The sequence below is a fragment of the Pseudorca crassidens genome, chromosome 3, assembly GCF_039906515.1.
Source record: "Pseudorca crassidens isolate mPseCra1 chromosome 3, mPseCra1.hap1, whole genome shotgun sequence".
Lineage (NCBI taxonomy): Eukaryota > Metazoa > Chordata > Mammalia > Artiodactyla > Delphinidae > Pseudorca > Pseudorca crassidens.
In genome coordinates, this window is record NC_090298.1 from 43,362,483 (window position 1) to 43,388,969 (window position 26,487).

At 44.3% G+C, this 26,487-nt stretch overlaps 1 protein-coding gene across 1 annotated transcript; it reads left to right on the forward strand.

Moving 5' to 3' along the window:
- Positions 1-1,962: 1,962 nt before the first annotated feature.
- Positions 1,963-26,487, forward strand: IL31RA (interleukin 31 receptor A). The gene is given in 9 exon segments (XM_067730701.1): positions 1,963-2,051; positions 6,966-7,148; positions 8,141-8,242; positions 9,191-9,260; positions 9,262-9,335; positions 11,331-11,471; positions 17,302-17,395; positions 18,575-18,656; positions 19,971-26,487. Coding segments are annotated over 9 exon segments (1,251 nt in total). The 5' UTR covers positions 1,963-1,996; the 3' UTR covers positions 20,421-26,487.

Here is a 26,487-nt window from a genome sequence, read left to right on the forward strand (position 1 = left end):
CTTCTCATTGCGGTGGCTTCTCTTGTTGCGGAGCATGGGCTCTAGGTGCGTGGGGTTCAGTAGTTGTGGCACATGGGCTTCAGGAGTTGTGGTGTGTAGGCTCAATAGTTTTGGCTCGCAGGCTCTAGAGCGCAGGCTCAGTAGTTGTGGCGCATGGGCTTAGTTGCTCTGTGGCACATGGGATCTTCCCGGACCAGGGCTCGGACCCGTGTCCCCTGCATTGGCAGGTGGATTCCTAACCACTGAGTCACCAAGGAAACCCTGTTGCTTTTTCTTAAGGCCTAAAAAAAATTCACAAATAATAGGTGAGTGTTCTCACTATAAAGGAAGCAAGCAATAGCTACAATTAATTAAAATATTTTATATACACAAAATATTCAATATTTAATATTGATAAGATTTTTAAATGCAAAATCCTGTATTGGAATAACAGTTTGAGCTTTAGCACCTGTAATTATTTATTCAATTACTGAGAATGTCAGCCTACATGGTTGGGCCTCCCTACCTTTCCAGTATGCTTTTAGAACTTGTAAAGGCATGTCTTTTGGCTAAGAATTAGAGAAAATTAAGACAACATTGTGAATAGTTAGACGTTAAAAATACTATTACTGGGAATTCCCTGGCGGTCCAGTGGTTAGGACTCTGCACTTCCATTGCAGGGGGCACGGGCTCGATCCCTACTTGGGGAACTAAGGTCCCACATGCCGCGTGGCCAAAAAAAAAATGCTATTACCGTTATAATTAATTTTCAAAGAACACATTTATTCTTCACTGAAAAACTTAAAAAAATTTCCCTTTAAGTTTTATACTCATTTCAATCAAAATGGTTATTTTTGGAGAGATTAGCTATAGCTCTTGAATAACGGGCATTAACTATTGCTGTTATGTAACTAGTCTCTTATTGTTTCATGATGGTATTTTTATTATTATGGATCCAAGTTCTCATTCTGCTTTATTTTGCCTTAGGCATTTTCAATTAGGTATTTCACTTGGTTTGTGTATGAGAAAATGTTATCCCTGTGGTTTTGTCCGGAAATGCTGCATGGGATTTTTTCTAAAATGATTTATTTTGTTGAGCACTCTCCTTTTTCCCCCCCTATGATGATATGTCAGCTGAAAATGTAGCATTTATTTCTTCCTGAAAGGGAGGTATTGCTTTTACATTTGCTATATCCTGAGACTATCTCACCATCTCATCTGGGATGAGATGAGGAGCCAGTGCCAATAGTCTTTTATTCTAATTATTCCACGAACAGTAGTGAATGTCTACCATATACCAGGCACTGCCTTCAACACTAAGGCTTCATAGAGGCATTAGAGAAGCTCCACTCTTCAGAAGCTCCCTATCTGTAGAGAAGCCAACAGATAAACTACTAAATGCCATTCTGTGTGCCGTGTGCCACAGTACAGATGGCATGGAGGGTGGGTGGGACACGGGAGGACTGGCTGGCCGAGTCCATCTGGGAGTTGAGGGAAGGCATTTAGAGGTTAGCCTTGAGCTGAGTCTGGAAGGATGGATTAATTTTCAGGAATAAGGAAGAAATGACATTCTAGGCAGAAGGAGCCACATGGACAAAGTGTGGAGATGCGAAATCGCAGGGTGCTTTTGGGAAATTATGAGATGTCCCATTTGGCTGGAGTGCTCAGGAACTGAAGCAGAAACTGGAGGACTGTACTCTTTCTGGAGTATATTCTTGGTGGCTGGTGCACTTCCTGTATTATGTAGTAGAATGACTTGTGGACAAAATAAAATGTTGACTGGGGTTAATGGAGTAATTATGAAGGGATCTGGGTGATGATAACCAAATAAATAAATAAAACAAAATAAAATAAAATATAATATAAAATATATAAAATAAAATACCTTTCCTCAAAATTCCCAGAATCTGTTTGTCACTGGAAATAGAGTTGTTGAAAAGAGATAGGAAGCAAACTCATTCTTGACTGATGATATTTTCAGTTTTCTTCCCAGCCTCCCTGCATTAACTTGGGGACAATGTGGGGCTGGACACTGTGGATGCTCCCTCTACTCTGCAAATTTGGCCTGGCAGGTAGGTCAGCCTGTGCCCTTTTATGGATTATGTGATTCTTTTTGCATTCTTTGGATAAGAATTGTTAACTTGAGAACAAAGGGACGACACCTGGATATAGGCACACATGGATGGACACTGGGGGATTTGTGGGCTCCCTGAATTTGCGTGGGTGTCTGTATGCATGTTTATATATATTTATGCATGTGCAGATTTTGCAAGATCATATTTTCAAGGGGAGCTACAACCCTCCAAAAGATCAAGATTTGGGCTTCCCTGGTGGCGCAGTGGTTGAGAGTCCGTCTGCCGATGCAGGGGACGCATGTTCGTGCCCTGGTCCGGGAAGATCCCAAGTGCCGCGGAGCGGCTGGGCCCATGGCCGCTGGGCCTGTCCGTCTGGAACCTGTGCTCCGCAACGGAAGAGGCCACAGCAGTGAGAGGCCTGCGTACTGCACCCCCCCCCCAAAAGATCAAGATTCACTGTTTTAGAGTAATGGTTGGTGCTTACCTTGATAATTTCTGTGTTAAGTGCATTGGTTTCATATAAGATGCACACATAAAAAAATACCATTTTCACACCATTTGCCGTAAATTTCAAGGATAGAAAGGAAAATGAAACACCATATACCTACAATGGTCCAACTCAAAACTATGGGCCTAATACCCATACAACACCTTGCAGGTCTAAGATGTATTACTTTGATCACATATTATGGTAAAAAAAAATTAAGACCAGATTAAAAAAAGTGGGAATTGGGGGAAAATTAAGACCAGATTAAAAAAAGTGGGGATTGGGCACTGGGGAAGTAGAGAAGACATGTAGTATACATACTAGTCTGCTGAGGCTGCCATAACAAAATACCACAGACTGGGTGGCCTGAGCAACAGAAGTTTATTTTCTCACAGTTGTGGAGACTGGAAGTCCAAGGTCAGGGTGCCTACAGAGTTGATTTTCTCTGACACCTCTCTCCTTGGCTTGTGGATAACCATCCTCTTGCTGCCTCTTCACATGGTCATCCGTCTCTGTATCTTAATCTCCTCTTATAAGGACACCAGTCAGATTGAATTAGGGCCCACTTTAGTGGCCTCATTTTAATTAATACCTCCTTAAATGCCCTATTTCCAAATGTAGTCACCTTCTGAGGTACTGGCAGAGAGATGTGAGTTTTGAGGGGAGGGACATAATTCAGCCCATAACATGTAATTGGGGGTCACCCAGAAGGCAGTTGTGATCTGGAGATAATGTCTTCCAGACCTCTGTCCTGGCCTGGCCTGCCCTGCAGCTCCCTGGAGTTACACATGTGGCACTCCAGAGCTTTGTAGATAATCCAGGCAGGTAGGCCTGTGTCTCTCTGTCTCATTCAGCCTCTTTTGGCCACCTCAGAAATCAACAGTTGCTCCCAGTTAATCCAATTTAAAGTTCTGGTGATGAGGATCATGACACCTTTCCCCTCGACTTGTCTTTTTCGATCTTAGATCTTTGTCTTCTCTTACCATGTTTCACTTAATAATTTCCTACATAACTGACTCCAATTTCCACACTACTTCCCTTCTAGACTATTCTTCGCTTGGTCTCAGCCTTGCCCTTGTTTTATTTCAAGACATTTTTCAGAACAAACACTAACTTTACAACAGTACCAAAGTGATAACGAGCATAGCAGGAAGAAGGGAGATCAAGAACAGCTTTTTAATTTTGAAAAATATTCCTTTTGCATGTGGGAAATTCTCTGATAAGCAAGAACATTCTCCTTATCTTTCTTACAGGAAAGTTATGACTGTTTCTCCTTATTTCTAAAAATAGGGGAAATAGTTATTTCTAGAAATGTAGAAATATGGTTATATGTTTTTTCTTAAGAAGGGGGAGAAGGATAGATGTGTGAGAGGGGCAAATCTAGACTTCAGTTGTCCATGTTAAAAAAACAAACATTCTGTTTCAATTTTAAATTTACACAAATATTGTGAACATAGTGTAGAGAATTCTTATATACCCCTCATCCAGTTTCCCTCATTGTTACTATTTTATAATCCATAGTGTATTTGACAAAACTAAGAAACTGATACTAGCACACGACTATCAAGTAAATTCCAGACTTTATTTGGATTTCACTAGTTTTTCCTTAATGTTCTCTTTCTGTTCTGGGATCTAATTCAGGGTAGCATACTGCATTGAACTGTCATGTCTCCTTAGTCACTTCTGGTCGGTGACAGTTTTTTAGTTTTCCCTTATTTCTCATGACCTTGGCAGTCTTGAGGAGTACTGCCAGTACTCCTGTTTTTGTTTTTTTTTTATTGTTTTTTTTCTGCTGTGCGCGGGCCTCTCACTGTTGTGGCCTCTCCCGTTGCGGAGCACAGGCTCCGGACGCACAGGCTCAGCGGCCATGGCTCACGGGGCCAGCCGCTCCGCGGTATGTGGGATCTTTCCGGACCAGGGCACGAACCCGTGTCCCCTGCATCGGCAGGCGGACTCTCAACCACTGCGCCACCAGGGAAGCCCCCTGTTTTTTTTTTTAACATCTTTATTGGAGTATAATTGCTTTACAATTATTGTTGTGTTAGTTTCTGCTGTATAACAAAGTGAATCAGCTATATGTATATGTATGTCCCCATATCCCCTCCCTCTTGCATCTCCCACCCACCCTCCCTATATCACCCCTCTGGGTGGTAACAAAGCACTGAGCTGATCTGCCTGTGCAATGAAGCTGCTTCCCACTAGCTATCTGTTTTACATTTGTTAGTGTATACATGTCAGTGCTACTCTCACTTCGTCCCAGCTTACCCTTCCCCTTCCCTGTGTCCTCAAGTCCATTCTCTACGTCTGCGTCTTTATTCCTGTCCTGCCCCTAGGTTCTTCAGAACCTTTTTTTTCTTTTTTTTAAGATTCCATATATATGCATTGGCATATAACATTTGTTTTTCTCTTTCTGACTTACTTCACTCTGTATGACAGACTCTAGGTCCATCCACCTCACTACAAATAACTCAGTTTCATTTCTTTTTATGGCTGAGTAACATTCCATTACTCAGATATGTGCCACATCTTCTTTATCCATTCATCTGTCGATGGACACTTAGGTTGCTTCCATGTCCTGGCTATTGTAAATAGAGCTGCAATGAACATTGTGGTACATGACTCTTTTTGAATTATGGTTTTCTCGGAGTATATGCCCAGTAGTGGGATTGCTGGGTCATTTGGTAGTTCTGTTTTTAGTTTCTTAAGGAACCTCCATACTGTTCTCCATAGTGGCTGTATCAATTTACATTCCCACCAACAGTGCAAGAGGGTTCCCTTTTCTCCACACTCTCTCCAGCTTTTATTGTTTGTAGATTTTTTGATGATGGCCATTCTGATGGGTGTGAGGTGATACCTCATTGTAGTTTTGATTTGCATTTCTCTAATGATTAGTGATGTTGAGCAGCTTTTCATGTGTTTGTTGGCAGTCTGTATCTCTTCTTTGGAGAAATGTCTATTTAGGTCTTCTGACCATTTTTGGATTGGGCTTTTTGTTTTTTTGATATTGAGCTGCATGAGCTGCTTGTATATTTTGGAGTTAAATCCTTGTCAGTTGCTTCGTTAGCAAATATTTTCTCCCATTCTGAGTCGTCTTGTTTATGGTTTTCTTTGCTGTGCAAAAGCTTTTAAGTTTCATTAGGTCCCATTTGTTTACTTTTGTTTTTATTTCCCTTTCTCTAGAAGGGTGGTCAAAAAGGATCTTGCTGTGATTTATGTCGTAGAGTGTTCTGCCTATGTTTTCCTCTAAGACTTTTATAGTGTCTGGCCTTGCATTTAGGTCTTTAATCCATTTTGAGTTTATTTTTGTGTATGGTGTTATGTTTTTTGTTTCTTTTTTTTGCGGTACGCGGGCCTCTCACTGTTGTGGCCTCTCCCGTTGTGGAGCAACAGGCTCCGGACGCGCAGGCTCAGTGGCCATGGCTCACGGGCCCAGCCGCTCCGCGGCATGTGGGATCTTCCCGGACCGGGACACAAACCCGTGTCCCCTGCATCGGCAGGCGGACTCTCAACCACTGTGCCACCAGGGAAGCCCCAGGACCATCTTTGATGTTCATTTAAACATACTTCCTGTGGATTCCAATTTTGTAGGCTCAGGTGTGTTGTAGGTGGTGAGGAGTAGATGAAGGGAAGAGCCATACGCTGTGGTCTTCTGAGCCCCACTCCTTCATGCCCTCCTTCCCTGCTTCCCCACACCTCCGATAGTCCTCTCTTCTGTGTGTTCAGAACATTGCCAATAAGGGAGCTCTCTGATTTGATTAAATCCCAGGTAAGGGATTTGAAGCCACATGTTCAACTTTTCTATTAAAGGAACCCTGCGGACTGTTTCCCCACCTGCGTTTTTTGCTAGGCCTGCAGAAAACGTAGTCATTTACATATTGGTCCACACCTAGGTACTTTGGATGGATGTGTCTTTCTGCTACAGACAATTCTTTCTACCTTGAGGATAGGACTCCGTAGCCAGGTTGTATAGCGCCAGCCTAGACAACTGAAATTTGAAACCATCACCCTGGTATGATTTTAGCGTCACCATCTTCCAGCTTCCCAGCCACAGAATTACAGGTGCCTGAAATTCTACCTTTAGAGATTCATTCTTTGTCTCAGGCTTGCTTTCCTTTGGACTTGCAGAGACACCAGAGCTACCCTGTAAGTCGTCTTAGTCATCAACCTTCTAGTAAGATTCTTTGCTGGAAATAGGTAAAATTGGGGAAGATAACAAAATGTGAAGAAGGCAGTTCATCAAATATTGAGGGTAAGGAAAAGGGACACAATAAAAGCAGTAAAAACAGTATCATAGGGGAAGGCTGCAGTGGGGATCCTGAACTTTGACCTTCTTTACACTTTGGGCAATGAATGGTTGTAAATGTTGTTGGTGCACTTGGAGGATGAGTTGGGTGTTGTGAAGCAGTCCTCTTTTCTCCTTTCAGCATTTCAGTGCATCGAGGCCATGCAGACCTGCTTCACTCAGGACCAGCTGGTGGTGGAGTGGCAAAGCTCTGCTCTGGAGGTGGATACATGGATGATTGAGTGGGTCCCAGATTTGGACTCAGAGTCCTCGACCATTTCCTGGGAATCTGTGTTTCAGACCAGGAACTGGACAATCCAGCAGGGTAGCCAGTGCAGAGCCCACAAATTCCCTCTGTGTAGGATTCCGTTTCATTTTCATCAGTTTTTAAATCCTTAACTTTGGCTTCAAAACTGTAAGTGTGAGTAATAGAATTTGACAAGCTAGGGCAAGCTTAAGGAAGTGTACTTCTTGGCATTTCCCAGCAATACTAGAATAGGAAGCCATAGGTATCAGACCAGGCATCTGGCGTGTTTCCAGGTGGAAAACACCATCTTGACACCCACCATCAGAGAGCTCTTCCCAGATATCTTGATCACGTGGATAACACCAGAGTTTGTATCCCATCTGTCCTACCCAGGGCACCTCCTTCAGTTCTGGTTGCCTGTTTAAGATCTAGGCCCCTTCCCCAGGTGATTGATACAGGGAATAGCCTTCTTTTCAAGAAAGCCCCTGCTCCATGTAAGACACATAAGTGAGGCTTTACTCTCCAACCATTTCTTAATACTTAGTAGCATCCACATGAAGAGTTATGCTTATGTAGGGATGCAGACAGAAGAGGTACAATTTATGGTACCTGAGTTCTCTAGGGTGATATGCTATTGAAAGAAGGGTTAAGTTTATTCTGTAGTTGCCCCCAAATCATGTAACAAAATCAGTGATGGAGGAGAGACTGGAGCTCTTACTTCTCCTTTCCTGGGTGGCTCTGTCATTTTGTCAGAGTGGTGCAGGTTTAGTTCTAATAATTAATTTTAAAATGTTAGAAATGGAATAAACATTAGAGACCATCCAACCTAACTTCCTTATTTTCCATATGTGAAAACTATAGAAAAATAAAATATCTTCTGTAAGTCATAGGACATAAGTCTTAGTCTAGCTTTCCTTCTTCTATGCCATGCTCTGCACCTAATGCTTGTTTCTCTCTCTTCCCACTCTCTCTGTCCCCCTCTCTCTCTCTTTCTCCCTCTCCTTTCCTCTCCATCTCCCTCCCTCCCCAACCTTCCCTCTCTCTCTCCCCCCCCTCCCCTTTTTCCACAGATGAACTAAAACCTTTCCGGTGCTGTAACATCTCTGTGTATCCAATGTTGCAAGACCGAGTGGGTGAGCCATATTCTATCCAGGCTTATGGCAAAGAAGGTGGTATGTATGGACAAGTTTCTGTTGAGGAAAGGAAACACTGGGGCCTGTCCAACATTTACACAAGGCTGTGAAGGCCTGTAGCTTGTTCACAGTTGCTTTAGTGCCCATCCGTGCTGCACCTTAGCTCATAGTAAGCTACGTATGTTTGACCCAGTTGTGGTCACGGTATGGATTCACTGAATTTTTTTTTTTGGCTGCGCTGTGTGGCATGTGGGATCTTAGTTCCCCGTCCAGGGATCGAACGTGCACCCCCTGCATTGGAAGCGTGGAGTCTCAACTACTGGACCACCAGGGAAGTCCCTGGATTCACTGAATTTTAAAGCTGGAGTAGACATTAGAGATCCTCAAGTCCAAGCCCTTCATCTCACAAATGGAAAATTGAGGCTCAGAGAGGTGAAATAACTTGCCCAAAGTCACAAAGAAACTCAGTGCAGATAGCGCTGTAAGCAGAAACAACATTTAGCTAAGACCAAGTTAGGAACCCTAAGAGTTATTCGTAACTTGGAGATGCTAAAACATTATTTATTTTTAATTGTGTAGTGATAAGCCAGGGTTTTATTGGCAAACCACTCAGACTGTATCTTTTTGAAAGTTAACATCTTCCAGATTCAACCTTAGGAAATATATCCTGTCACTCAGAGGTAGCCCATGGAGGCATACTCTTTAATTGTTTGATAATAGCTATTACAGGTATGAATGAAAGAGCTGGGCTCCAAGTCAGAGTGAGAGGTCTTGTTCTCTGGTCTTGGACACTGCTTCCCTTCCTGTTCAAGATGGATGATTCTAGACAACAATTTTCTCAAACAAACTGATTCATCAGTTCTCTACTCTGCCCCCACCTCCCACCCCCAGCACTGATTAGTCTGAGGACTGGCCAGAGATTTTGTGGGGCAAGGATCTGCTGGGGTGTAATTCGGTGTTTATTATTTATCTCCCTGTCCTATAAAGGTCCATCAGCAGGTCCCATGACAAAGGCGGAGAACATTGGTGTGGAGACAGTCACAATTACATGGAAGGAGTCCCAAGAGTCAGAGGAACGGTTTCATCAACAACTGTACCATATTTTACCAAGCTGAAGATGGAAAGGAATTCTGTAAGTGAGCTTATAGACAAGTTGAAAGAACCCCGAGCCCCAGATAGATGCTATGGATAGACCTGCTATAGGGGTGACTCCCATGGCTGGTGCCCTGCCACCTTGCAGGAATCACTCAGCTTCTTTGAGCTTCTCTGAAAATGGGGCCAAGGGCACCCACCTCTTGAGTTTTTTAGAGTCAGGTGAGAGTGAAATGACTGTACCTGAGAGTCCGGTAGGAACCAGAGGGCTTGATATAATTTGTGCCTATCAGGCCGTGAACAGGTGGGCCTTCTGGGAGCTTCCTGACCTCTATTCCAGAGTGGGGCATAACCTGGATTAAAGGCTGGAGGGGGACAGGCACTTACTTCAGTGCAGGACCCTTTACCATGACTCCTACTGTCCACTGCTTTTTTCTTGCATCTACAATATTGCCTAACATCCTGAGTTCTGGGCTGGGCTTGGATTCCCATTTAGGCTAATTTGTTGTTGTTGTTGTTACAGTAAAATACATATAACACAAAACTTACCACTTTAAATATTTGAAAGTGTACAATTTAGTGGCATTAAGTACATCCATAATGTTGTGCAACCATTACCACTACCTATTTCCGCCCCAGATAGAAACCCTGTACCCATTCAGTCGCTACCTTACCCTTGTCCCACAGTCCCTGGCGACCACAACATTGCTTTCTGTCTCTATGGATTTACCTATTCTGGATATTTCATATCAACAGAATCATACAATATGGGGCCTTTTTTTGCCTGGCTTCTTTCACTTAGCATAATGTGTTCAAAGTTCATCCATGTCATAGCATGTATTAGCACCGCATTCCTTTTCATGGCTAAATAATTTTCTATTATATGGATAAACATTTTGTTTATCCATTCATCAGTTGATGGGACATTTGGGTTGTTTTCATCTTTTAGCCAGTGTGATTAATGCTGCTATGAACATTGGTGTACAACTATCTGTTTGAATCTCTGCTTTTTATTCTTTGGGGTGTATTACTAGGAGTAGAATTGCTGGGTCATATGGTAATTCTAGTTTAACTTATTTAGGAACCACCAAACTCTTTTCATAGCAGCTACACCAATTTACATTTCTACCAGCAATATATATGAGAATTCTAATTTCTCCATATCCTTACCAACACTTGATATTTTCCATTTTAAAAAAAAGTATGGCTATCCTAGTGGGTGTAAAGTGCTATTTCAATGTGGTTTTGATTTGTACTTCCTTAATAACTAATGATGTAGAGCATCTTTGTACTTGCTCTTTGGCCATTTGTGTATCTTCTTTGGAGAAAGTCTTTTCAGACTCTTTGCCATTTTTTTTATTTTTATTTTTTTTGCGGTATGCGGGCCTCTCACTGCTGTGGCCTCTCCCGTTGCGGAGCACAGGCTCCGGACGCGCAGGCCCAGCGGCCATGGCTCATGGGCCCAGCTGTTCCGTGGCATGTGGGATCCTCCCGGACCGGGGCACGAACCCGTGTCCCCTGCATCGGCAGGTGGACTCTCAACCACTGCGCCACCAGGGAAGCCCTGCCATTTTTAAATTGGGTTGTTTGTCTTCCGGTGTTGAGCTGTTAGAGTTTTGTGGGTTTTTTTTTTAACATATTCTGGATACAGATTCCTTATCAAATATATGATTTGCAAATATTTTCCCATTCTGTAAGTTGTTTCTTCACGCTCTTGATAGTGTCTTTTGATGAAGTTCAGTTTAATCTTTTTGCTGCTTGTGTGTTTGGTGTCATATTTAAGAAATCATTGCCAAATTCAAGGACATATAGATTTATCCTATGTTTTCTAAGCGTCGTATAGATTTAACTCTTATATTTAGGTCTTTGATCCATCTTGATAGGCTAATTTTAATCAGAACATGAATAGAGAGATTGGGGTATGAGGTGGCCAAGTTTGGAAGCCCAGGTTCCAATGCTTTTATATCAGTGCCACTAAAGCATAGTTTTCACTTGGGTTTGGCTGTGGTGTTTGACTTTTATATTTTTCCTTTAGCCAAGACAGTCAACTCCAGCATCTTGCAGTATAGCCTGGAGTCCCTGACACGAAAGACCTCTTACACTGTTCAGGTCATGGCCAGCACCAGTGCTGGGGGAACTAGTGGCACCAGGATAAACTTCAAGACATTGTCAATTAGTGAGTACTCCTTCAGTCCCTGGGAATGTCTCCTTGGCATTTCCTTTAGGCTAGTCACAGATGATGTTTCCCAAAGGCAGGGGGAGGGCAAGTGAAAGGGAGAAGTGAGAAGAACCATTTGCTCTCTGACTCATTGGCCTTCCTGGAAAGCATATGGGTGAGGAGGGAGGAGGGAGAGCAGGAAAATTGAGAGCTGAATTTGGAAAGATGGGTCATTTTGCTTCTTCCTGGGTAGCCCCGAATCTTCTTAGGGAGGAGGGATCAAGTGAATGCCAACTTCACTGTCACTCCAAACCAGCTCCCACCTCAAGGCTATCCCCAAGTTCATAGTCACCAGTCCCTGTGTGTCAAACAAGGGAAAGCCTTGGTTGATCAAGCACCATTGGCCCACTCAACCTCATTGTTTGTGGAGTTTTTTGAGTAAAAAAGTGTATAATATGTTCTACTAATCAGCTTTTATATTAAAAAATGAGAGCAAGAGGGCTTCCCTGGTGGCGCAGTGGTTGAGAGTCCGCCTGCCGATGCAGGGGACACGGGTTCGTGCCCCGGTCTGGGAAGATCCCACATGCCGTGGAGCGGCTGGGCCCGTGAGCCATGGCCGCTGAGCCTGCGCGTCCAGAACCTGTGCTCCGCAACGGGAGAGGCCACAACAGTGAGAGGCCCATGTACCGCCAAAAAAAAAAAAATAAAACAAAAAATGGGAGCAAGAAAAATTTAATAAATGCAACAATAATGTAAAATATAATGTGATTCATACGATGGTTATGGGGAATATTCAAGAGGGAAAGAAGACAGGCTGAAGAGGGAGATGAAGAAGAAAGAAGGGAGGAGAATGGGAGAAAACAGAGAAATAGAATGGGAGAAACAGAAATCTCTGTCTTTGAATGACAGAGGTTTGATTTTAAGGATATACTAACACTTTAAAAAAAAATGAAGCTTAAAAGTGAAGGAACATTGCAAAATTTTCAATAAAAGCTATAAATAGTCTAAGTATTCTTGAAATTCTCCTGTTCATCATCACACATCCAAAAGAATAAAAATAGCTTATGGTTCTGGAAAATGTGAGTAAAACATGTGTTTTTACACAGAAAACATGTTCTGTTTTTATCGACTAACATTGTCTTTTGGGAGTTCTTTTTGATATTGCTCTTTAAAGTCTTTTAAAATCATGTTATATTTTCACAACACTAGGCACAAATTGCATTATCTGATGGAATTTTCTCTACGGGTCAGATTGAAGGCAAGAGCCTGCCTTGGAGACTAGAAGTTTCTTACCCTTGGTTCTTTTGTTTGTTTGCTTTTCATTTTTTTATTGGAGTATAATTGCTTTACAATGTTGTGTTAGTTTCTGCTGTACAATGAAGTGAACCAACTATATATATACCTATTTCCCCTCCCTCTTGGACCTCCCTCCAACCCCACCCCTCCAATCCCACCCATCTAGGTCGTCACAGAGCACTGAGCTGAGCTTCCTGTGCATGTTCCTGCTAGCTATCTGTTTTACACATGGTAGTGTATATATGTCAGTCCTAATCTCCCAGTTAGTCCCACCCTCCCCTTCCCGCCCTGTGTCCATATGTCCATTCTCTACATCTGCATCTCTATTCCTGCCCTGCAAATAGGTTCATCTGTACCATTTTTCTAGATTTCACATCTATGCATTAATATGCGATATTTGTTTTTCTCTTTCTGGCTTACTTCACTTTGTATGACAGACTCTAGGTCCATCCACCTCACTACAAATACCCAATAAAACCTTCCTATAGGAGTTCACTGTGTTCTGTGGTTTAAGCGGGTGTGCTTAATTGTTCTGGAATTTCTGATCAATTGAAATTAAAAAATCTTGTTGCAATAATAGTGGTTTTGCCACTCCCGGTTGTTTGAGATGGATCTGTCCCATGTTTGGTTGGGGTCTTATTCAGTGTGTGTTGCCACCGGCTGCTCACAGGTAAAGCAGAAAGTCTCTTTTACCAGCAAGTTTCTGCTTTTTATTTTTAGAATAAATCATCAGGGAAATGAAGAGAGGATGCTTTTGCTTTGGGTTGTGGTCAAGAACTGATTAAATAATTTAGTGTCCCCGGCACACACTAAAAATCACACACTTCGGTTGTGATCTCAGTGGCATATTTGTTTGCTTATGTTTTATTACGTTTATTATTGCAGATGTTCAGTAGTTCATTACTTTCTCTTATTTTTTTTTCTGAAAATTTAATTTGCGGTTGTAACTACTGTGTTTGAGAACTCAGCATCCTTGTTTTCTACAAATACTGATTAAAACAACATGCTGTAAAATGTAAAACATTGTAATTACCTTCCCATGTCTTTGTTGTATTTGTGCTGAAATGTTTTCACATTCCTTTGTCTGGAAGAAATTCTTTGCTTTTGTTTTGATTATGTTGCTTGCCTTGAAATCAATAGGTTTTGATATTTTCTCTTGGAAGATTTTATATATTTGGGGGAATATGTAATATATCTAATAAAAGATAAATATTATCATGTAAACAACAACAACAAAAACCCTCATACCTTTTTATGGCTGAGTGATATTCCATTGTATATATGTACCACATCTTTATCCTTTCATCTGTTGTTGGACATTTAGGTTGTTTCCATGTTCTGGGTATTGTAAATAGAGCTGCAATGAACATTGAGGTACATGTGTCCTTTGGCATTATGGTTTCCTCAGGGTATATTCCCAGTAGTGGGTTTGCTGGGTCATATACTAGTTCTATTTTTAGTTTTTTAAGGAACCTCCATACTGTTTTCCACAGTAGTTGTATCAATTTATGTTCCCACCAACAGTGCAAGAGGGTTCCCTTTTCTCCACACCCTCTCCAGCATTTACTGTTTGTAGATTTTTTGATGATGGTCATTCTGACCAGTGTGAGGTGACACCTCATTGCAGTTTTGATTTGCATTTCTCTAATAATTAGTGATGTTGAGCAGCTTTTCATGTGCCTCTTGGCCATCTGTATGTCTTCTTTGGTGAAATATCTATTTAGGTCTTCCACCCATTTTTTAATTGGGTTGTTTGTTTTTTTGATATTGAGCTCCATGAGCTGTTTATATATTTTGGAGATGAATCCTTTGTCTGTTGCTTCATTTGCACATATTTTCTCCCATTCTGAAGGTTCTGTCTTTTCATCTTATTTATGGTTTTAAGTTTAATTACGTCCCATTTGTTTATTTTTGTTTTTATTTTCATTACTCTAGGAGGTGGGTCAAAAAAAATCTTGCTGTGGTTTATATCAAAGAGTGTTCTGCCTATGTTTTTGTCTAAGAGTTTTATAGTATCTGGTCTTACATTTAGGTCTCTAATCCATTTTGAGTTTATTTTTGTGTATGCTGTTAGGGAATGTTCTAATTTCATTCTTTTACATGTAGCTGTCCAGTTTTCCCAGCACCACTTATTGAAGAGGCTGTCTTTTCTCCATTGTATGTTCTTGCCTCCTGTGTCATAAATTAGGTGACCATATGTGTGTGGGTTTATTGCTGGGCTTTCTATCCTGTACCATTGACCTATATTTTGTTTTTGTGCCAGTACCATACTGTCTTGATTACTGTAGCCTTGTAGTGTAGATTAGTCAGGGAGCCTGATTCCTCCAGCTCCATTTCTTTTTCAAGATTGCTTTGCTATTCAGGGTCTTTTGTGTTTCCATACAAATTGTGAAAATTTTTTTTCTAATTCTGTGAAGAATGCCATTGGTAATTTAATAGGGATTGCATTGAATCTGTAGATTGCTTTGGGTAGTAGAGTCAGTTTCACAATATTGATTCTTCCAATCTAAGAACATGGTATATTTTTCCATCTGTTTATGTCATCTTTGATTTCTTTCATCAGTGCTTTATAGTTTTCTGAGTACAGATCTTTTGCCTCCTTAGGTAGTTTTATTCCTAGGTATTTTATTCTTTTTGTTGCGATGGTGAAAGGGATTGTTTCCTTAAGTTCTCTTTCTGATTTTTCATTGTTAGTGTATAGGAATGCAAGAGATTTCTGTGCATTAATTTGTATCCTGCCACCTTACCAAATTCATTGATTAGTTCTAGTAATTTTCTGGTGGCATCTTTAGGATTTTCTATGTATAGTATCATGTCATTTGCAAACAGTGACAGTTTTACTTCTTCTTTTCCAATTTATATTCCTTTTATTTCTTTTTCTTCTCTGATTGCCATGGCTAGGACTTCCAAAACTGTGTTGAATAGGAGGGGCAAGTGTGGACACCCTTGTCTTGTTCCTGATCTTAGAGGAAATGCTTTCAGTTTTTCACCATTGAGAATGATGTTTGCTGTGGGTTTGTCACATATGGCCTTTGTTATGTTGAGGTAGGTTCCCTCTATGCCCATTTTCTGGAGAGTTTTTATCAAAAATGGGTGCTGAATTTTGTCAAAAGCTTTTTCTGTATCTATTGAGGTGATCATATGGGTTTTATTCCTTAATCTGTTAATATGGTGTATCACATTGATTGATTTGCATATATTGAAGAATCCTTGCATTCCTGGGATAAATCCCACTTGATCATGGTGTATGATCCTTTTAATGTGCTATTGGATTCTGTTTGCTAGTATTTTGTTGAGGATTTTTGCATCTATATTCATCAGTGATATTGGCCTATAGTTTTCTTTCTTTGTGACATCTTTGTCTGGTTTTGGTATCAGGGTGATGGTGGCCTCGCAGAATGATTTTGGGAGTGTTCCTCCCTCTGCAGTTTTTTGGAAGAGTTTGAGAAGAATAGGTGTTAGCTCTTCTCTAAATGTTTGATAGATTTCACCTGTGAAGCCATCTGGTCCTGGACTTTTGTTTGTTGGAAGAGTTTTTTTTTTTTTTTTTGGTGGTACGCGGGCCTCTCACTGCTGTGGCCTCTCCCATTGCAGAGCACAGGCTCCGGACGTGCAGGCTCAGCGGCCATGGCTCACGGGCCCAGCTGCTCCGCGACATGTGGGATCTTCCCGGACCGGGGCACGAACCCGTGTCCCCTGCATCGGCAGGCAGACTCTCAACCACTGCTACACCAGGGAGGCCCCTGTTGGAAGATTTTTAATCACAGTTTCAATTTCATTACTCGTGATGGGTCTGTTACTCTTGGTTCTTATAGAGCTCCCTGCTTCTTTGATCCTCTACCATCTGTTTTCCACACAGCAGCCAGAGTTTAAAATCCTAGACCCCCTGCCTAAAACCCACCAGTGGCTTCTGTTGTATTTTGAATTCAATCCAAACTGCTTCCCATTGCTTTCAGGACCCTTCCTCATCTGTCCCTTCCTGACCTCACCTCCCACCACTTCCCGTTCATGTTCTCATTTATGCTTTTCCTTCTGCCTGGAATGCTTTCCCCAGCATGAATGTGGGCAGTTCCTTCTCATTATTCACATTAGCTCAGATTTCACTTCTCCAAGGAGTCTTCCTTTGCCACCCTATCTAAAGGTGCTAACCCCCTACCCACTTTACCCTACTCTCTATCACCCCATTTTATCTGAAATAATCTTAGGTTATTTATTGTCTGAATTCTTGAGCCAGAAGGTAAGCGCCACGAGAGTAGGGATCTTGTGTTTCTTGCTTCTTGCTATTTATTTTATTACCCAGAAGAGTGTTTGGCAAATTGTAAGTGCTCAGAAAATGTTTACTAGATGAATGAAGTTGGAGGATGAACGTGGGGAACACAATTTCTGTCAGTGTTATTCAGGGAGAAGAGAAATTGAATGAATTTGAATTAAATTGAAAGAAAACGTTTAGGGTATATGTTGCTGAAGCTACTGGAAGAAAACATTAATCTTTGATTTTTGTCAAGAAAGTAAGGGGCTCAACCTGCTACTGACTTTTATTCTTTTCTCAAAGGTGTCTTTGAGATTTTTGTTATAACTTCTCTGGTTGGAGGTGCCCTTCTTATTCTCATCATCCTGACGGTGGCATATGATCTCAAAAAAAGTGAGTTTGTAGACAACAGTGTGGTCCCTCAAAATCGGGGGTGGAAAGGGGTGGAAGACACCATGGGTGGAAGAGGGCACACTGCCGTTAAGGGGTGTCCATTCATTTATTGAGTTGGTACATATGTATTGAATTTATTGTATGCCTTACACTGTGGCACATCAGAATTCTAACCAAACAGGAGGACTTGTACCCCCGACAGCGCTGTGCACCGGGCCTAGGACTTTTTGAAGCCGGGGAAAGGCCAGCTGCCCCACAGGCCTTGTCTTCTGTGTTCGGCATCTGAGACTAGAGTTGGGGAGAAGATCCTCTCTCTGTGTGTCTAGAGGGGACCCGTGGCAGCAGCAAGGGCCCTCAAGGCCACCAGCCTCTCTCCCAGGCAGAGCAGGGAGCAGGGTGCCCATGGAGTTAGAGCACTGGCCAGCGTATGCCCAGCACAGGCAGGTCCTTGCTTGTGGCGCAGTGTCGGAGGGCTCGCTGAGGGCCATTTGTCCTGCCTGCTCTGGCCACTGTAGGGAAGGAAGCTTGTCTTCAGGGTCTTGTGCTTTCTCTCTCCAGAGAGCCTCATTCTACCCTGAGGGTCAAGGGCTCTCTCCCCATTAGACCGCTCTCTCCAGAGTTACACAGTCGTGGGCCTTCTCTGCCAAGCAGCTGTGCTTAGTTATGGCCAAGCTAATGTCAACCTGAGTCAGCTTTGGGTTGTAAGCAAGTCATCAGCACACGTTCTCGTACATTTTGCACGTCCGACAAGCTCCCAGGTGGTACTGATGCTGCTGGTTGGGACCACACTTTGAGAATCACTGCTCTGAAGTGTGGGTGTCTTGTAAGGCTTAGAGTGTTACCTTTCCTGGGGAATAAATCTCAAGGAAATGGCTCTGTGATGGTGTGATTTTCAGCATCAGGACCAGGGGGTGGAGATGCAGGGTGGGAGAGCAGGGAAGAGTAAGAAAAGCTTTGCCTGGGGAAAGGTCTCCTCCCATCACGTCCCATAGTTGACTTGCAATTTCACTCCCCAAAGTACTTTGCTTTCCCAGTTTCTGTCAGGAGGCTGTGAGCTTGCCCTTATTCAATAGGGAGCCATACGATTCCCTGCATCGAAGCCCTGCTCTTTGGCTTGGCCATGCAGTAGAAGTAAAATTCTTCTTGGACTCACTTCCTATTTTAAAATCTTATCTCTTATTAGCAAATGAAAGCACCTATGTTGGCCCAGTGTCCCCAACCCTGCTGAAAGCAGTATAGCCACGTGGCATGGAGATGATTTAAAGGTAAACACTCCTGTTTTTGTTAAGGCGATTGTTGAGCAGGCTGGTTGTGGGAGGTGGACAGGGTGATGGACTGAGGTTTGCATAGGGTTCACATAAAGAGAACTCGAGGTTTAAAAGTCCCAGGGAATGGCTGGCAGCACAGGTGGAATCAGCCTTCCTGGAATGACTTTGACTTCATTCTTTGGACAAGAGGAAAGGGCTTTACCAGGCTCATAGGATGCAGTGTTTACTGGGCATAAAACTGGTCCTATACAGGGTGCCACGGAAGAGACACTGGCCCTACCCTTAAGGACCTGACTGTCTAATTAGAAAGCAGGAGAACCCAGCTATAAGATTGGAGACCATTTAAAAAGCAGCCAAGAGCAAGTTAATCTAGAGACCACCTGGGGACCTGAGGGGCCGCTAATGTGCACTTCTGTCCAGAGGCTGGGGCAGGCTGCATCAGATTGTTTTTCTCAGATTGGAGACATTGGCAATGGGGTTTCCTAGGGAGTTATCCGTAATAGAAACCTCCCATTTTCATACATTTTTAAATTGAAAACTGTTCTGAAATGTTAAGGTTTAATTTCTCAGTTAAGTAGAAAGAAGCCCAATCAAATATAACCTTTAAATCCTTGTTATTGAAAGACTGTTTCCAGTATTCCTTGATACGGAATTTTTAATATTAGCCCCTGTTTCAACTCAGAAGTCTTTTTTTAACACGGACGTGAAAATTATTTTTATTATTTATTTAATTAAATTTTGGTTGTTTCTATTTTCTTCTCTATCATTCATGTGTTACCTTATTTCATTTCCTGCTTACCAAAAATTATTAAGAGAGTGAACTAATTCATAGGCAGTCTTGTCTGATGTCTAAAATGTTTTTTGAATCATCTGTAGGTCTGGCCTCTGTAGCAGTCACTTATTAATCACTCACTATACGCCAGGCAGTGAGCTAGGCTCTGGGGCTACAAAGATGTCGGACACCACACCCACCAGGAGGCCACCTTTGATTTTCTGGTGATGTTGGACAAGTTATTTGTCTTTGTGATAATTCTAATTTTGATGCTTCCATCTTCACTGGGATTTTATGAGCATATGATTATGTGGAAAATAGCCTTGAGCTCTCTAGAAGAAGAAATTGTTTGAATACACTGCATTCTTCTCAGGAAATGGACCACTCTTGCTAACCTCCCATGGAAGGGCACCACTTCTGGCCTCTAAGAGGGGGGCTGGTCCAGAGGTGGGGCTTTGGGTGTCCCAAGCCTAATAGCTTTTGGCTACATCATATGTGGCCCCCAAATGACCACTGGGGTGTCCCTTTCTCTTTTCCAGGATAAGCTAAATCTGAAGGAGTTTGATGACTCTGTGAACACAGAAGAAGATGGGATTCTAAAACCATGTTCTGCCCCCAGTGACCTTATTGACAGGTTGGTGGTAAATTTTGAGAATTTTCTGGAAGTGGTTTCCACAGAGGAACCTGAAAAGGGTCAGGAAAATATCTTGGGAGGGGAAAAGAATGAGTACATGACCTCCCCATATGGGACTTATTGTCCCGCAGTTTCAGTCGAGATTCCACCGAGAGAATCGCAACACCTATGTTCTGGAAAGCCAGAGGGGATCTGCTCAGAAGCCAAAGAGCATCCTCTCCCTCCTACCCAAGGTTTAGGGCCAGACCATCTCTGTGGGGAAGGAGCACCAAACCCATACTTGAAAAATTCAGTGACAACCAGAGAATTTCTCATGTCTGAAAAACTTCTAGACCAAACCCAAAGAGAAGTCTAAATGCCGCCACGGCTTGAATCCCCCTACGTCTCAGTGTGCATGACTCACAGAGAGAAGACATGGCTACAAGAGCTTCCTTGGCATCTCCCCATCCCGCTTGTGTTAGAGAAAGTTTCGCACACCCCCGAGTGACTCGTTGAGCTTGGTTGGCCCAGACGTGTAGCTTGCTTGAGAAGAAAGGATGGTGGACTTCCCTGGTGGTGCAGTGGTTAGGAATCCGCCTGCCAATGCAGAGGACACGGGTTCGAGCCCTGGTCTGGGAGGATCCCACATGCCGTGGAGTAACTAAGTCTGTGCGCCACAACTACTGAGCCCACGTGCCACAACTACTGAAGTCCACATGCCTAGAGCCCGTGCTCTGCAACAAGAGAAGCCACCTCAATGAGAAGCCTGCGCACTGCAACGAAGAGTAGCCCCCGCTCTCCGCCCGTGCACAGCAATGAAGACCCAACACAGCCAAACATAAATAAATAAATTAATTAATTAAAACTAAAGATTTAAGGGCTTCCCTGGTGGCACAGTGGTTGAGAGTCCGCCTGCCGATGCAGGGGACACGGGTTCGTGCCCCGGTCCAGGGAGATCCCACATGCCGCGGAGCGGCTGGGTCCGTGAGCCATGGCCGCTGAACCTGCGCGTCCGGAGCCTGTGCTCCGCAACGGGAGAGGCCACAACAGTGAGAGGCCCGCGTACCACAAAAAAAAAAAAAAAAAAAAATTACTTCTTCATTCCGGAGCCAGTGCTCCACAACAGGAGAGGCCACAGCAGTGAGAGGCCTGCATACCGCAAAAAAAAAAAAAAAAAAGAGATGGTGATCAGCCTGAGCACTTTGCAGAGGAAAAGCAGTTTATTTTCTTTTGTTCAGATAACAAGCTCTCGCTAAGGCCTCTGACGGATTGACTTGGAGGGGCAGTGGACACCAGAGGGGGACATATCTGGCCTTCCTGAGGAATTGGGCCATGGGCACAGTCTTTGCTGGGACCACTCCTCGCAGCTCCAAGAGAGACTTTCCCTGTTGCCAAAGAACAGTTGCTTAGTTGGCACTTGGGTGGTGTGCCAGGAGGCGAGGCTCTCTCCCTCCACCTTGACCTCCCTGGCTCCAGGCTACACCTCTGAGGTAGCGCTGACACCACTTTAGAGATTAAGTCTCTCTCTCAACATAGGGGTGGGAGGTGGTGTGGCCCTCCTGATGGTGTGCCTGAAATGCCTCATTACCCTCATTAAATCTCAAGTGTCTGTAGCAAAACCCCCGCCCAGGGCTCTTGCCCTTGGTCCACTGCATGGCTGGGGATGGAGGAACGAGGGAGGGCCTTGGCAGCGTGCTGGGGAACGGACTCTCGCTGGGCCGGCAGGTCCACACCACTGTCCAGACCACTGCCCAGCCTTGCAGACAGTTCCTGGAGGCCCTTTCTGCCCCTCGATCTTGCACCCAAGCCTGGGAATAGAAAGATACCAAAGACTGCAGCAGCTTTTTACAGGGACTCTGTCCCCTCACACTGGCTCAGAGCCCAGGAATGCTTACTAAACACACCCTTCAAAGACCTCTTCCCAGAAGCAGCTGAGCAGGGCCTGTGCACATGGAATGCTTAGCACCTGTGCTGCTCCAACACCAGGATTCCTCTGCCTTCGCGCGGCAAAGCCCAGGGCTTGCAACCATGACTGGAGCCTCTAGCTCCAGTGCTAATGGCAGATACCTGGGAACTTATGGCTGGCACTGGGCTCCTACCCTGAGCACAGTGACATCACGTGACTTCCTGACGTGTGGCTAAGACTCACCTGGCCATCAGGGGAGGTCGCTGAGAGCCTGGTGAGATGGGGGCAGCAGGGCACAGTGAGCCCGGCATTTGCCAGAGAGAAAGGCTGACGGTAATTTTCCTGAGTGCTTGAGAAGTCAGTGCTTGTGTAGCAGGCACAGACTTCACAAGCCACCGACTCGGGTGTGCAAAACCATCACTTTACTCTTCTAGAACTAAACTTAATTTCTGGCCCAAGCCCCTGGCCTTTCGAAGTGGCCATGGCCCAGTGCAATGATTTGCGTCGCCTCAGGTTTGTAACTCGGTCTCACTGGGGATTTTGTGCCCCGTCCACCCTGGGACTGGCTCTGAACGCCAACAGATGTTCAGGAGAGCAGCACGGAGTCTGCTGCCCAGCGCTGGGCAGGGATGTGCCTCCCCGCCTCCCCGCCACCTGCCTCTGTCTTCAGCCAATGGCTGCATCCTTATCACAGGCACAAGCAGGGTGATGCTTTCCCAAAGCTCTCCTCGTTAAATCTCCAGCGTCTGTAGCACCCTCCCACCCCCCAAATTCGTCACTCCTAGTTTACAGAACAGCAACTACTGATAAATCAAGGAATAAGGGGGGCCTGGAGCAGGGCTCTGGGGAACCTGTGTCCTGGGAGTGGAAAGGGACCAAGCGAAGGGGATACATGGGGTCCCGGCTGTGGTGGGTTCTCTCCACCCTGATACCTCCTCCACCCCCGACTGTTGTGATGTGGGCACTTCTGTGAGCCGCCAGTCCCTCAGAGTTCCAGACGGGGCCCTTTCCGCCTGCTTCTGATTTGTGAACTCACAGGAAGTCCTAGCTTGGTGCCCCAAAACTCCTCCCTCCCTCCTGTGACCCTCTGCCACCTCCAGCTGAGGGACAGTGCAGGGGGGCCGGAGGAGCCCCTCTAATCTTGTTGGTCTCACACCTGGGTGAGGCTTTTGAACCTGAAGTCCAAGAATTTGATGGCTGGGGAGAAGAAAAGGTCACAGGTGGCTTCTGTGAGTGGGTTTCAGAGATGAAGATGTTACCCTCTTCTCTCCTCCCCTTAATTATTCATTAAAGCCTGAATGAATAGTTTGCAAATACCACACCCTGGCCCTTCCTCTTTTCATTTCTTCTTCCCTTTTCTCACTTTCCTTCTTGCCTCCTGTCTTCTGCTTCTTTTTTCCCACAACTCCCAGCAGCTTCTCATCTTTTTAACACTTCCTTTTTTTTTTTCCCTATTTCTTGTTTCTTTTCTTTTTATTCCTTTCTCCCCTTCCCATCAGCCCCGCTTGTATGATTTCCAAATTTACTTTTGCTACCTTTGAGGGCTAGGGAAATCAGGGTCCTCTGTTTTGTTCTAGACGGTCCAAGATAGTTTCATAGGAGTCAGCATCTCCTCTAGTAAGAGGGGCAGGAAGCCCAGAAGCGCATTCTGCAGGCCACACACTTCGCTCTCCAGAGCAGATCACAGGACATGGCCTAAAAGAAGGCAGTGGTGACCTTCCTCTCCTGGAATCGAGTCATGAACTGTCCCCACTCCCAGTGTCCTGCGCTGCCTCTGTGACTGGAGAAGGTCATCTGCGTTTTCTCTGTTAACTGTCAGAGAGACATTGAGAGGACACAAACAGGAAAACTTGTGTTTTAGCAAGGTCATTAAAAACTGATAAAATTCCCGTTAGAGTTTTCTAGGGCTCTGGGAACCATGCAAACAGCTACGTTAGTGCCCTATCAATAGCCTTTCTTTTACAATAATATCAGGGAAAAAAATGTTAAAGAATGGCAGAGAAGCCAATCTGTGGTTAAAAAAGAGAGATGATACCTTCATTCTTTCTCGGGTGGCTACAGTAAAACACAGTAAAACACCAGGTGGGGGGCGGGTCCGGGTGGGGAGGGGCGTGGCTTGAAAAGGGCCCCAGCCGTCCCCAGGCCGCTCCTACCTCGTGCGGGGAAAGCCCGTGCGGCCTGCCGGGCGCGCACGCAGCCCGCGCCCCACTCACTGCTGCCGCCGCAGGCACGCTTCAGCCCAGGGCTCAGCCAGCCAGCCCTCAGGCCCAGTCTGGGCCCTGTTTCTGTGGGCCCATGAGCCAGAAATGATCCTGACATTTTGAAAGGCTAGAAAACGAAATGAAAGGAAGAATAACGTTTTAATGAGGTGTGAAAATTCCATAGAATTCAAATTTCGGTGTCTACCGGTGAAGCCTAATTGGAACACAGCCACGCCATCCTTTATGTGTCACCCGCGGCTGCTACCCACAGACAGAACTGAGTAGTAGCTGTGACACAGAGTTTCTCCTACAGAACCTAAAATGATCACCATCTGGCCCTTTACAGAAATAGTTTGCTGGCCCACCCCTGTGTAGCCCACAGACATGGGGCTCAGACTGCACAAAGCACTTTAACTTGGAAATGGTTGCTAATGAGAAAAAAAAAATCAGACTGTGTCATCCTGGGTTTCTAACAGGATAGGGACGGCCCGCTTAGAGGGGCACACATCCCTGGCTCGCCAGAGCCCTCACAGTCGCTGTCCCTGCTGCCCATAGCCAAGCTGGAGACTTGATGGCTATTTACCACTTACTCCAGTGGTCCTTGACCCAGGTCATTTTATCTCCCATCCCCCAGCTGTCACACATTTGGCAATGCCTGAGGATCCGAGCTAACCTCTGCCCTGGGCCAACGTCCCTTGCCATGGGTGCTGTTCAGCCTCTATACAGAGCTCTAGGTGGCACTCTTTTTTTTCTTTGTAAATTTAAATTTTGTTTTGGATTCAACTTTACAACAACATCGACGGCAAAAACCTCTTAATACCAATTATTTATATCATTCTTAATTCACGCCTGATATGATCTGTGTGTCCCTGTACATGTTTTCATCTATTGCAAGTTATATATTGATTCGATTGCAGTCTCCCTTTACTGTCACTTATTATTTCGTGTGTAAAATTCCATGTATGAATATAGCTCATGGTGGCCACACGGAACCCCTCGGTGTACCTGCGTGTTGTGGCTTGCTAAGAATTGTTTTAAACGTCCTCTTCGTATAGAGAGACACTTTAGGGAACTTCGTTGCACAAAATTTTCTTTTCCCACCTTTGTCCTCACTCCTTGGGACTGTTTCCAGAGGTAGAATGGCTGGGTCAGAGTTTTATGGTTACTGCATGACTGTGCCCCCGCGAAAGCTACACTGATTTGCAATATCACCAGACACGTCTGAAGTATCCTTTGTCCTTTTCCACTGGTCATCAGCTCTTCATTGCTGTTAATTGGATTTTGTCAATTTACTGGGTATGGTCAATGAAACTTCATAGTTATTTGTGTTGCTTAAATCATTATGAAGCTAAAGTTTTCCCATCTATATCTTACTGTCCACATGTCCACCTGTTGACATTACAGAGTCTTCTATTTCTAAGCTCCCAGGGACGTTGAGAGACCAGCTGAGCTGCTAGAAATGAGAAGCACTAAGCAGGACTTCAGAACAATTGATGGACTTTGTCCTCTGGTTGACTATTTAAAAATATGTGGGTTTTGTAGGGTATTTAAAAAGACATTTCATGCTGATGTATTTTAACTGTTTTATGCAAACATTAATTAGTGACAAGGCCTATTTATAATCAAAGTATGTGGCTTTACCATGTCTTGCGCTCTTGCTGGGTGGGAGGTCCGGAGCGGAGTGACAAGGGTCATTAGCAGGTCTTGTTCCCTCTGCAGCTTTTACTGGACACTCGGGTCAGCAGGGGGAGAGTTTGCTCAGAAGCACAAACAGCCACAGTCCACGTTTGCAAGGGCCTGGAGACCTCCCCTGCCCTCCGCGCTGAGCTCCTGCTGGGCCATCCTGTCCAGATGCCTGTCCCCTTGCTGCTGAGAAAGGTGCAGGAGAGGCAGGGGGTGGGAGGTGACCCCTCCAGGAGAGCTCACAGCCAGCTGGCCCTGAGCCGCAGGGGGCTGTTCAAGGGAATCGAGGTGCTGATTCCCTTTGTAGGAATGGAATTCTCTGTCCTGCCCAACTTCACTATATGTGTACAGCGAAATGCCAGGAAGGTGTCCGGAGGCCTGGACTTGGAGACAGAAATCAAGATGTGCAAACCAGAATGATGATGGCAACGAGGAAGGCTGACCACGTGTACCAGGAGAGACGCCTCTCTGTGGGCTGTGCATGTTGTCTTTTCCACATACTGTTCGTATGTCGATGCAACACGTAATGCATGTACAAGAAAGTTCTCTGTCTTAAGGAGAGTATGAAGACATGTTATTATAATGAGAATAGCCTTTCAAATGCTTTATTGTAAGTGCATTTACATTTTGATCTTTCAAATAGTAAAGCTGTA